This window comes from Lutjanus erythropterus, chromosome 21 (genome assembly GCF_056507025.1).
Source record: "Lutjanus erythropterus isolate fLutEry1 chromosome 21, fLutEry1.hap2, whole genome shotgun sequence".
NCBI lineage: Eukaryota > Metazoa > Chordata > Actinopteri > Lutjaniformes > Lutjanidae > Lutjanus > Lutjanus erythropterus.
The window spans coordinates 18,046,347-18,059,279 of record NC_139337.1 but is presented as its reverse complement, the minus strand read 5'-3'; the positions used below and the strand labels follow the sequence as shown (position 1 = coordinate 18,059,279).

Sequence of the window (12,933 nt, the reverse complement as noted above, 5' to 3'; positions counted from 1 at the left end):
TGCTAGCAGAATGTGAACCTACCTGACAGAGTTACGCACCTCACAAACTGCAGATCAACTCTTTTTATGCACTACTTTGCTCATAAACAGTTGTGGCAGTGTTTTATCCCCTGTCGTTGGATCCTGCACTAACCCCTCTCCCTCTCCTTCTGTTTCTGCCCAGCTGATGCGTCCCCTGAATGCTCTGGAGGAGCTGTACCGTCTGATGGAGAGTTTTATCAGTTGTCGCCGCACTGCTGCCTGTCAGTACACCGCCTGCGGGGCTTCTGGAGTGGGGCTGCTCACAGTGGCCTCTGAGCTCTGCTCTCGCCTGGGAGCCACACACATTGTCATGTGCAACAGCGGTGTTCATCGGTGAGTGTGTGGGCACGTATGCTGTACATTACGATCCGCCTCCAGCTCAATTATACCTTCCTGCTTATCGTTTTCTTTCTTTTGACAGCTCTCTTGCAGTTTCTCTTTCATCTCTTGTCTCACCTTTACCATTTCTACCACACTGGCTCTCTGCACCTTCTTTTATCCTCTGCGTACCTCTCAATTTCACAAGAACCCTGCACTCCTCACTCCTGGGGATTTTCTATTAATACACACTTCTCTGCATTAATTACCAGCAGGATATTCTAGTTAATAGGATCCATTGTTTCTCAGACCAGATTAGGGACTTTAAAGCACTTCACAGAGGAAGGAGACAGGTCAATTACTTCCATTCTCATTGAATTCTATATATGGCTGCCTAATTCACCTGCAGCTGAGGGCACCATTCATCAATACACGAAGACAGAAATATCCTGATCGTTTGTCACCACTGATCCCCGGCTCCAGCTTCCATCTCTCAGCTCTTTCCTTCCACCCGCCCACGAACCCATCTCCCTCTGATACCCTTTTACCCCATGACAGTTTCCATATCTTGTTGTCTCACTCACATGCACAGCCTCACACACTCCCGCGTTCATGCGTTCGTCGGATGTGACTGATGGCTTGATAAAGTGCCGCGGATGGAGCCGCCTGGTTGCCTGAGCTCTAATAGAAAGTTCCTGTCTGTGCAATGACTGCAGCTACTTTATTAACCCACCGGCTGTGTGCGCGTACGTGTGTGTGTGTCGGTGCAATTATACACACTAGCCACAACTCACCCAGACAGGCAGGCTAAGTGTACCGTGACACAGCAGGTGACAAGGCCTGCCATATTTAGGGTTATTTGTGAACTGGCTTTCTCCTTAAACACTGTTTTGCCCTCCAAAGCTGCAAACTGATGGGTGATTCACAAAAATCAATGCTATTACCTCTGACAGTCAAAGGTTTTATGTATAGCCCCTTTAATATTGACAGCATACACATTGTATATGAATAAACCAATTTCACAGATTTCTCTGTCTAATTTCAAACATTAACATTTCTGTATTGCTCATCTAAATGGTGAGCATACAAACTAAATCTGGCATAATTGAAAAACCTATGAAACCAAGCCAGTAGATTAGCAATGTGGAAATTGCATTATCAGTGTGGCAGCCTTCTCAGGCACTATTGATTGGATTAGTTGACTTGATGGATGAGTTTTAATAACAGTGAAAGTGTGATATTTTGGGGGCATCAGCAGTTTGCAAAACGCTGTGCTCTTCCTCTTCTACAGATTTTTTTTTTTTGTCCAACACCCTTCACAAAAACCATAAGAGAGGCAAAAAAAGAGGGTTGGCTGTTTGGCAGCAAAACAAAAATGAGAGAAGTCACAAGCAAGTCTAATCTATATTCCACTGACTCGGTGAAACACTTTTTTTAATTCATTTTATTAACATTTCAAGCAGTGTTAATTTTAACAGCACATTTTGATTTTATTTTTAGCCATCTGATTTGTTTTAGTTGACTAAGTCTGCATTATATTTACAGTAGAAAACATTGGCTTTCTTCCCAACTCGTCCCACCCTAACTTTTTCATCTTGTTTTTATGTTTTAGAATGTGTCAATAGATTTTGTCATAGGCCTGGTCGATAAAACGATAGTGATATAAATGTGATACAAACATCCAGATGTGTTGTTCAGTTGCCCCATCGACACCTGAGACAACAAACACGAGTGACAAAATGAGCGCAGATAAAAAAAAGCTGGTTTGGCAGTTTTTTGGTTTTCAGGTGGGACAACTATCAGACGGTGAGGGACATCGGAGCTACATCGACCAGGCCTATTTCATCGTAGTTTTTGTCACCATAAGTCACTTTTTACTTAGTTGTCATCTCATTTTCTTCGGTGAAAAAATGAGGCCGTACCAACTGCTTGGAAGCTTTTTACGTTCTTTCATTGCCGTGCAATTTGAATGGCAATATGAGTATTCGACCATTCATATGTTCCTCGCTGGCCGCCTCAGTGTCACTCATGCAGCTGGTGTTTTGTCGGACTGCGTCTAGCTTGTGCTACAGTTGCTGCTGCTGCCTCTTTTGGTGGCTCCTCATCCTCCAAGCTTGCCTGCTTTTGTCTCTTACAAAGACAGAAAATGGCGCTGCAGCTTCAGCATGAGCGTCACACACTGCACCTTCTTCAGACTCATTTCTCCTCCACCGGACCACCGCCCCTCTGATGGAGAGAGAGCTTCGTGAGCTGGATGCAGACCGACAATTCACTGGCAGCATGAGTGACACAGATGCTCTGATGTAAAGCTCACCATGCATGTGTGTTTGAGAGAGAGAGAGACAGAGAGACGGGAAGAGAAGGTGAACTATTAGATGCAATGTTTCTGTAAGTTAGTAATTTAATCCGAATGTGCTCCTGGCTAGCTGGCAAACACGTTTTACTTTATTCATTTATTTATTTATTTTCTTAAATTTTGTGTGTGGGGGGGGGGGGGGGGGGGGGGGGGGGGGCGGGGGGGGGGGTTACACCTGTATTTATAGGACAGCAGAAGATATGACAGGAAATGGGAAGAGAGGGTGGGGAAAGGGGCTGCAGACACCCTTGATTCATGCTAAGCACCCCCCCTACCCTCAAAGCGGACGAAGCTTCAATTACTCGCTATCAATAACTACTTCACGTTTCACATACAAATATATGGTATTGTATGGTAGAGAAACTGTCACTGACATAAACTATAATTAAAATTGTTAGTTAACGAAATCAACACCGATTCCAAGTTGTTGTTTCTCTGCTACAAACGTTTGGCCTGGATACACTTCTCCTCTGCTCATCCCTCCTCGTTCTGCATCCTGCCTCTTCTCTGTCATTCTTTCCTCTTCTTTTTGTTAGTCCCTCTCTTGTTTCTTCTCATTTATCAGCAAGGACTTGGCTCCAGAGGAGTGTAAATGGGATATGGGCTGGAACAACATGAAACAGATGGGTATAAATCACCTCATACTATCTCACCAGCCCTAATGAAAAGGGAAACCGTTCAGCCTCACACACAGACACACACACACACACACACACACACACACACACACACACACACACACACACACACACACACACACACACACACTCACACTCACACAGATTTTGTGCAGTTCCTTCATCCTGCTCCAGCTGAAGAGATATTTAAAGATTCTCTATGGGTGACTTTTTTCCCTCCCCATCCTTTATCAGAGTGGGAAGCTCAAAATGGGTGCTTAAAATATTCCCGGGGTGGCCTGCGATAGGACATTTTTCGCAGTTCTCTACTGGGATATCTTTTGGCACACACTGGAGATGATTGTTGAGTTCATTACTTTTATCACATCATGTTACGCTGTCATAAAGTTATGCAACTGGAACTCAAGGGGGCGTTTAAATCTTGATCTGATTGAGTCAAAGTAATGGCTTCTGGCAGCAATGAATCCCTCAACGCGCACCTTTTTTTTCTTTTAAAGTTCTGCTCTGAGTCAGAGTGAAACCCAACCACTAGAGACGGAGATATTAAAACAAACAGCTCAGATTTCCCAGCAGCCCCATGGCAACGATACTCAGTGTAACCTAGCCTGGCAGCGGTGGAACTCTGGACACTTCAATTTGCAGTGAAAAGGCACCAGATCAATATACCAGTACAGCTTGTTATTATACACACTTAGAAATAAAGGTGCTAACTAGAACCATAAAGGGTTCTTTGGCTGGTCCCTTTAGAAGACTCCTTTTTGCCTTTTACCTTTTATAAAGGTTCCACTTGGAACCCTTTCAGAGAGATCTACCTAGAAACCAACATAAAGGGATATACCTAGAACCAGCAGTGAAGGTTTTCACCAAGAACCCCTCATCAACACTCCCCTCAACACTTCAACCTGCTAAGTGTTCTAACAAGAACTCACACAGGGGGATCCACCGTGAAGCCTTTTATATTCCAAGAGTTCTCTCTAGAATCCACTCAGGGTTTCTACTGAGAATGTGTATATACAGTATATTCCAAAGGTTTTGTTTAGAACCTCCAATGGGGTTCTGCTGACAATGCAATTATATTCCAATTATTTTATCTAGAACCCACGAAGAATCTTTTTATAAAATGGTACAAAGAACCCTTTATGGAAGAGAACCCTTGATGAACTCATCAAAAAAGGTTTCTTCACAAACAAATTGTTGTGGGTAGAACCTCAGCCCTTCAGGAAGAACCTTTTTTGAACCTCTCATTTCTAACAGTGTAGAAAGGTCACCAGCAGCAGCCTTGCTACCTGTCACTGGCTCTCGCAGGATTTATCCACATGCTGCCATCTGCCTCTGTGTGTGTGTGTGTGTGTGTGTGTGTGTGTGTGTGTGTGTTTGTGTGTGTGTGTGTGTGTGTGTGTGTGTGTGTGTGTGTGTGTGTGTGTGTGTGTGTGTGTGTGTGTGTATGTGTGTATGTGCCTGGGACTGGAGTTTGCTGTAACTAATGAATCACAGACTCATGTCAACACTCATTTTACACACATCACACCCTGATGGCAGTGAGAGTACGTCGCCTCTGCCTACACCGACTTGTCCTTGGATCCTTTTCTCTCAAAGTATCAATCCTGATGATGAGAAAACCTGGAACCCCCCCCCCCCCCCCGACTGCTGAAAGTCGGAGAGGATGTTTAAATCCTCACTTTTTTTTCTGCTCGGCCTAAAAGCAAAGATCAGGAGATTTGTTATTCTTCCGATGCTATGCATTTCCTCACTGTGAGTGACATTTCAGCGTCCGATGAAATGATTCATTAGTGAGGAGATGAGCGAAGGTGAAGCGGGAGGAATGTGACGGCAATGACAAGGTGTCAAGAGGAGCAAAATGCGCACAGGGAGATTCGATGGAGTCGTACTGAATTCTGCCAGAGATTCATCATATCTGGATGCAGCCCAGAGTTTGAGTTCTGGCATGCTTTTGTTTTCTGTTGTTGTTTGTTTCAGTCTCAGATCTCGTTTTCAGTCTCCATCTGTTGCAAAGAAAGCTTTTGTTGCCATGAAAGCATGTTGAGAATGAGTTAGTCAGTTAGTCTCTGGTGAGTCAGAGAAGGTGTTTTCTTGTCCCTGTAGATGGTTTTATTGTGTCAAATACAGACCGAATGCTTTGATAGTACAGCATCTGTGAAATAGGAAGATAAATGTGAGCTGAAAGGACCAGTCCTTCTGAAAGGACCAGTGTGGAAGATTTAGTGGCATCTAGAGGCAAGCGTGTAAATACAATCCAACTCAATACTGCTCACAAACATTTTTATTTAAAACTACCACAAGGATCTTTCATATCTTGTGGATTTTAGAGGCTCATGTGGACAAAAGCTGCAGTGTTTCGACCTCCATAACCACAAAATATGACATCAGAAATAAAATAAAGTAAATAAAAACCTATGCCTTCTCCTTGTTGTAGCTTTAATTAAACTCATATTTGCTTTTGTACTAAATTTGTTATTAATGGCTGGTCTGTGTCATGTGACTTTCCTTTTTTTTCCTTCTAAAAATCACAATTGCTTTGAAAAATTATATACCTATTTTAAAAAACAACCGAAATTGGTATCCATGAAATTGCAACAAAAATGTCTCATCCCTCCATTGAAGAGGACCTGCACCCTCTATAGATATAAAGCTCTCATTCTAAGGTAACAGAAATGCAGTGATTACTATTCTCAGGTGATTATACACTAATGAAAACATTTATGAATATTAGATTCAATTTCTGCCAATAGATGCCCTTAAATCTTACAGCCTGGTTCCTTAAAAAAATAAGCAAACATCAGAACAAACACCAGTCTGACTGATACTCCCCTGTGTGCACAATAAAAAAACCAACATGATTTATAATGCTATCTTATCAAAACAACCCAACACCTGTTTTATTGGTAGTATTCCTTGAAGGGCGCAAAACCCCCCTATGATTTAGGAAAATAAATAAAAACGGAGATATCCGTTTTTGCAAATGTGCTTGGCATAACAAACTGTATTCCCAAAGCTGCATCAACAGGAACAGTATTCTGCATTCTGATTTGCTCATAAGATAATCCAGCATCGTCCCTTCCTTCAGTGAAAGCCTGATGAATATGCAGATGGGGAGCGCGTGTTTGAGTTTGACCTTATGTTTTTCCTCTCTGACCAACAGCTGCACCCTGAGTGTGACACTGGAGCAGGCCATCCTGCTGGCCCGAAACCACGGCCTGCCCCCTCGCTGCATCATGCAGGCCACTGATGTCATGAGGAAACAGGTATGTATTTACTTACTGTATTTCTACTCTCCCAGCCTCCTGTTATTACTGCTACACAGTGTTGGGGAAACTACTTTGAAAGCAAAGTTTTTGTGTGCCCCAGTAGCTCAGTTGGTAGAGCATGCACCACCTGTGTTGAGACTGTAAATCCTCTGCAGCGGCTGTGAGTTTAATTCCAGCCTGTGGCCATTTGCTGCATATAGTCCCCTTTGCTCTCTCTCTCTCTCCCTTTCCTGCCTTCACTACAGCTGTCCCATTATAATAAAGGCACAAAAGCCAGAAAAAATACTTGAAAAAAGCATAGTTTTGCAGGCTGCCAATTACACTGGAAATAGCAGCAAAGTTACCCAGGGCAGGAATCTAGTTTGGTCAACTAAAGCTCCTTGGTAGTTTAAGTTGCAAAAAAATAATCAACTGTACAATTTATGTCCACTGTGAAGCTTTCCTGCAACACCTTTGCAAGCAGTGTTATATTTTTGCTCTAAACAAATCTGGATTTTGTATTAAGTACAAATATGTTTGTCTCTGTAGAGTGTTAGTGGACAGATGTAGAAAGAATCCAAGGCACTCTGTTCTGTTCCAAAAATTAAAAAAAGCCTTTATCAGTCCATGGCTAGACGAAGTAAAAAAAAAAAAAGCTCAGAAAAGACTTCAACAGGATGCAACGGTCATGAAAGTTCATGTCGTTCTACTGTACACAACATAAAGAACACAATATGTGAAACAAGTAAACACCAAATCAATAAAGAGAAAAAGGAAAAAAGTTCATTGTAAAATGAGACAAAAATATAAATAAGCAAATACTCACAGTATATATATTACATATACACTGTATATCACAAAGCACAGACAAAGTGGGCTTATGTACATAAATGGATTTTGTATTATCTAATTATCAAACCACAACTACAGCAGTAAATATAAACATATTTAACTGGCAAGGTTCAACATTTATGCCTGTTTTTCACTTGCCCAGTCAGGCAACTGTGTCAGAAATCTACTTGCCAAAAGGAAATTTTTCAGTTATCAATAACAACAAACATGTTTAATGTAGAAGATACTGCAAAATATGCAGATACCATTTTCTGCTTATTGTCATATTAAACTGAATATCTTTAGTTTTTAGACTCCCGAAACAAGACATTTAAAGACATCGCCTTGGATTTTGTGAAAAACTGGGATGGACACTTTTCACAATTTCCTGACATTTTATAGATGTTACAGCTTAGATTATACATGACAGTTAACTTTAGTCTTAAAACAAAACAATTTGCACAAGGTTTAGTAAAAATTGACTTCAGGCAAGTAGATTTCTGACCCACTTATCTGACCAGGCAAGTGCAAAAAAAACCTATTCTTCTTAATCCTGCATAGCCCAAAATTGTTTGTAGTTTCAGTAGTTATCTTCACAAGAATGGGAATTAATACTACTTACCTACATGAATCACTATGCAAATATGACTGTAGTTGAACTACCAGCAAGCTACTGCGAACTGTAGTTTAATTATATGCAGTTCCCTCCTCCCCAACACTGCAGCTTCACTCTTTTGTTGCTACAGTCCCTGCAGTGGCATTTTTTCACTCGCAGCGCATTTGTGCTTCAACCCACCGTGCAATTTCTGCATCCAGAATCATTAGATAAACTGTATGCTTCATTGAGTCAAACCACGCTGCCAAAACAGTGTTAGTGATGGATTTAACAGTGCCAATAGAGGAGCAATTATGTCTTTTTAGCTTCTATGGTCAGTGTTTGATTTCTCTGAGACGATATTGCTTCACGAAGACTGCAATTTTTAAAGGCAGCCAACAGTGAGTGTATTTTGTGGTAATGAAAGTGTTTGCTGCTGTCCACAAGCGAAAATCATTAGCCCTGTTCCTCCTGTCTATATTATAATTTCTTCAACCCCTTCCCCTGTTTCACCCTCTATCTATTTTCAATCTTATCAGATATGCATTCGCCGCCACCAGAATATGAATCTGACCAAATAAGGGGGTAAAAAAAAGAAAAGAAAAAGAAAGTAATGAGAAGCTGAACAGATTGACTGAGAGTCTGGAGCTTGTTTGTTTGTCGGCATGTCTATTTGGGGGTCGAGGGAAGGAATTCCCATTACTCTTCTCAGTGCGTACAGTATACATTTTCGCTCCACAAAAGGCTCCAGCCGTGACCAGATCTTGGCCCACATCTCGGGCCCTCATTAGAAGTTCTGTGAGTGGTGGTTATATTGCTGTTTGCAGCGAGAGGAGAGGGTTAGTGGAGAGGCTGAGATCCTGCGGGAGGAAAGGCATTTAATTTCTACACTTGGAGAACCGGGCTGACAGCCAGCAGGATGCAACTCTGTGCATTGTGTGACCTTGAGTACAACTGTATATGGCTGTGGCTGGAAAAAAAATCCATCTTCTGGAAGGTGTAGTCTGAGATATTTTTAATGGAATTTGAGGAGGTGCAGGTATGGAAATCAGCTGTTTTGGTTCGTTTCTCAGTTGCTAATAAGATGTAACATTATTAGATCATATTAGACCTTTTATTAGCTGTTTATTAGACTTTATTAGAGAGTAATTAGGAACACATTACAACAGAACTGTACCATAAACTAAAGTGTTTCTCACTGTTATAACCTTGTTAGATAGAGTAGATATGTTCCTAATTACTCTCTAATGAAATCTAATAAGGGTCTAACACATAATATAAGGTCTAATACTGTCTAATGAAGAACATTATTTCTATTTTTGTCTAAGTTTATACAGAGTACGGCTTGTAACGTCTTATTAGTGTACTGTAAAATAAGTTTTCATTATTTTTCATTTTTGTGCATCTGCCATTTGCCGATTTCTGTTTTCAGTTTTCTGTTTTCTGTCATCACTGACCTAGACTTCCCTGTAAAGAGATGGTTCAGTCCAGATAGAGAGCAGAGGGGAGTCTGCTCTGCCGCATCCGTGTGTGTCCTTGCTCTCAGACATCAGCTGATGAATCTGATGAATATGAATATCACACGGGGTTTGGATGACGCCTCTTTTTTTCATCGCTGAATAGTCATACTTATTCACAAAAAGGTTATCTGCACAGCAGGATCCCATCCATCAAGCCCAGACAACATCATTCAGAATGAGAATGCACAAGTGATTTGGGCAAAATGGGTCCAATCACAGCTCGAGTTATAAACATCTCCAATTTCCAATATTTAGACTGTATAGGAAGAGTATATATAAGAATCTAAAGTAGTTTAAGAAGATAACTTATTTGTAAAACACGTCAAAGACACTGATTTTCTCTTATAATACTAAAGGCATCATCAGATATCTTCTGTTCCAGAGATCTTTGATCTTTGTCATCTGATTTATGTAAATTAACTTACTGTGAAAGGACTTTTGTTTCCTCTGTTGTCTCTAACTCATCTGATCCAGTGGCGTGTCCTTTAGGGACATTAGGGGGCATCTCTGTCCAGAGGCATCAGGACGGATGGCTGTGATAGGCATCGAATAATTGCTGATGCTATCCTGCTATCTGGATGTAACTCGGGGCGGACAGTGAGACGGCAAACGGCACAGTTGTAACCGAGAGGTCAGCTAATGCACTCTTGGCCGGTCGCTGGCTCTCTATCCGAGGAGGTCATCAGCATCTATTCTTTGAGCAATGATTCAATTGTGTATTTTAACTTGCGTGTGTGCGTCACAGAGGGAGACAGAGGGTGTATTTGTGAGCGCAGGTGTTCTTGTCTCTAAATTGAGAGACTGAGTTGCTTCATGCCCCCCTGCAGTCATGTATCTGCCGACTCTGCGCACATCCAGCAAACTACAGCAACATTAGGAAAGAGCAGACAAGCTCCTGACTGGGAATAATCAAACTCTCGCGTACAGGCACCATTCATCTTCCAAATGCCTTACTGCTTACTTTTATTTCCTTACAAAGACTGTTCTGCATGTACTCTTTTGCAAACGTAGTTGAAAGAAGACAGAAACTAAAGATGCACAGCACGCAGTAGCTGGGGTGGAAATTTTAGGGTCCCAACATGCAACAGACATCTATTTTGCAGCCCACAGTATTTATAGGGGCTGTTTAGACTAGAATTGATTCTTTTCCTCTCACAACTGACCAGCAGTCACTCACGGACTGACAGGAATCAATCTCACTTGGGGGGGAACTCAAGTCATTAAACAAAAGCGATCAATACAAGATGGTGTCTGGTGTACTTTTAGGACATGCTCTTCTTGTGTTTCTGCAGTTTTGTTTAGGCTTTTCTTTCTATGTTGATATTCTTCATTCCTCTTTATCAATTTCAGCCCGATCCTTGAATTCATGAATTGTTGATGTGTTTCTGTCTTTTAGGGGGCAAGAGTTCAGAATTCTGCCAAGAACCTGGGAGTGAGGGATCGCACGCCGTCATCAGTCCCGAGGTAAAACTACATTCACATCCTGTTCATGTGCAGCAACATAAGCGTTATAAATTAGAGGATTTTAGCAAGCTTTGCATGTTATAGCTCATTACCTGCAAATCACATACATTACATTACTGCAGGCCATTTTAAAAGAATGGATTTTTGAATGATTCTCCCTTCCAGGCAGTCATTTGTTTCCATTAATTTCAATTGGACATTAAAATCCACTTGGAGAGAGAAAGAAATGTAATGCCTCAGTTAACATTAAGTTTCTTGTTTTTTTTTAAGTCATGCTTCCACATATTATTATATATTATGTTATTGGAGTTTTTAAATACACTTACACTTGCTTAGTCAAAAAAAATAATAATAATAATATTGCAGCTGTTATGCTTAATAACACTACATAATCTTTATATGTTCCTATATTATCATTTCTTACCTCTTGATAGGTCACTTTCAAGATATTTGTTAAATTGTCCCCATATATTTTTTAAAAAACTGTATTTTTCCATGGCTAAACGGTTCAAAAGACCTTTTGTCCACCTGTGATGCAATGCTTTTCCAGGCAGTTTAGCCTGAAGTGAGCATAAAATGAGTGAATCTTTTTATTTGCACCTGACAGTCTTAATTTAGGTGGAAATAGTCCAAGGATAAATGCCTGAGGGCAGACAGGCAAGCTAATAGAGGTAATATCAGATATAGTTTGTATGACCTCTTTCCACAAGTTTAAAATTTTAGGTAGCTCCAAAGGCAGTGGAATAATGTGCTTGTTCTAGGCCTTATTTAACACATAGATCAGGAGTATTATTATCAAATTGTGCACCTGATCAATTTAAACTGTATTAATTAAAATCTGGTGTCGGTCTTTGTGCATCCACTCATCTTCATAGAGTCACTAAACCAAACCAGTCTATTGTTGGAGGATTCTTTAGATTCATCTACAGTCATTTTATACTGCAGGGACTGTTTTGAATTGTCTTCTTTGTTGGTGCTTTCAATGACTCTAATTTCAAAATTTGAGAGTCTGCAATCAAAGCACAAAACTGCTAGGTCTTCATGACTGCAAATGGACAGAGATTGTGTGGATAGTCTGTGATGGGGCTCTGTAATGACTATGACTTACTTTGGTAGAGGTCAAGTGACTGAAGTTAAAAAGAACGGAAAAGAAGCAGCAGGAAATAAAAACTTGAATGCTCCAGAATTTTCTTTACTCTGTGCTACGGTGACAAGATGGGAATGGGTGAAATTCAGGACAGGGGAGCTGTGGGTGGACATGTAATGTCAAAAGGATTAAAATGTGCAGACTAATTTGGAGTAACATCAGACCGTAGCTCTGATAATTTGTTACAGATTCTGAGGGTTAAATGAAACACAGTATCCTGGCTCTGTTTACAAGATGCAGGAACCATCAACATCTTTCCAGCAGCTAAGACTGCCTGTAGGAACTTAAAAACACATTTCTTTTTAAACATTTTAAAATATTATCTTTCATCTGGTTTAAAATTTAGCCTAATCAGTGCAACAGACAAGTGAAACATAGCGACTACGCTATTTTACGAAAACAAACATTTTTCACAACTAAAAGCATAAATTATAGCCTACACAAATAATTTGATCAGAATATTATCACAGATTAATATGTTGTTCATATTATATGTTGCTATAATGTTTGATTTTCAGGACAAACAGGACAGGATTTGGGACAACTGCTTGAAATTCAGGGCTGTCCTCAAATTTTCAGGGTGTCTGGTCACCCTGCTGTGTTTCTTTACTGGTTTTAAATATCCCACTACATACAGTAGCTGCACTGACTCTTGAATCCTTGATGTTGGAGCTTGCTTGAACACATTATCAAAGACTTTTAAAAGCAGCCTGTGCTCTCTGTTACTCTACCATGCAGAAATTTGACCCAAAAACTAAGTAAACTAATAAATAAATGAATAAATAGTGTAAGTGTTCC

The 12,933-nt window shown here is 40.6% G+C and overlaps 1 protein-coding gene across 1 annotated transcript in view; it reads left to right on the top strand.

Moving 5' to 3' along the window:
- The window catches only part of prex2 (phosphatidylinositol-3,4,5-trisphosphate-dependent Rac exchange factor 2), a 132,413-nt gene that overhangs the window by 116,362 nt on the left and 3,118 nt on the right, over positions 1-12,933 (top strand). The window contains exons 38-40 of the mRNA XM_084746923.1: positions 164-354; positions 6,494-6,596; positions 10,921-10,988. Coding sequence (XP_084603049.1) covers positions 164-354; positions 6,494-6,596; positions 10,921-10,988 — 362 coding nt within the window. The remainder of the gene's footprint in view (positions 1-163; positions 355-6,493; positions 6,597-10,920; positions 10,989-12,933) is intronic.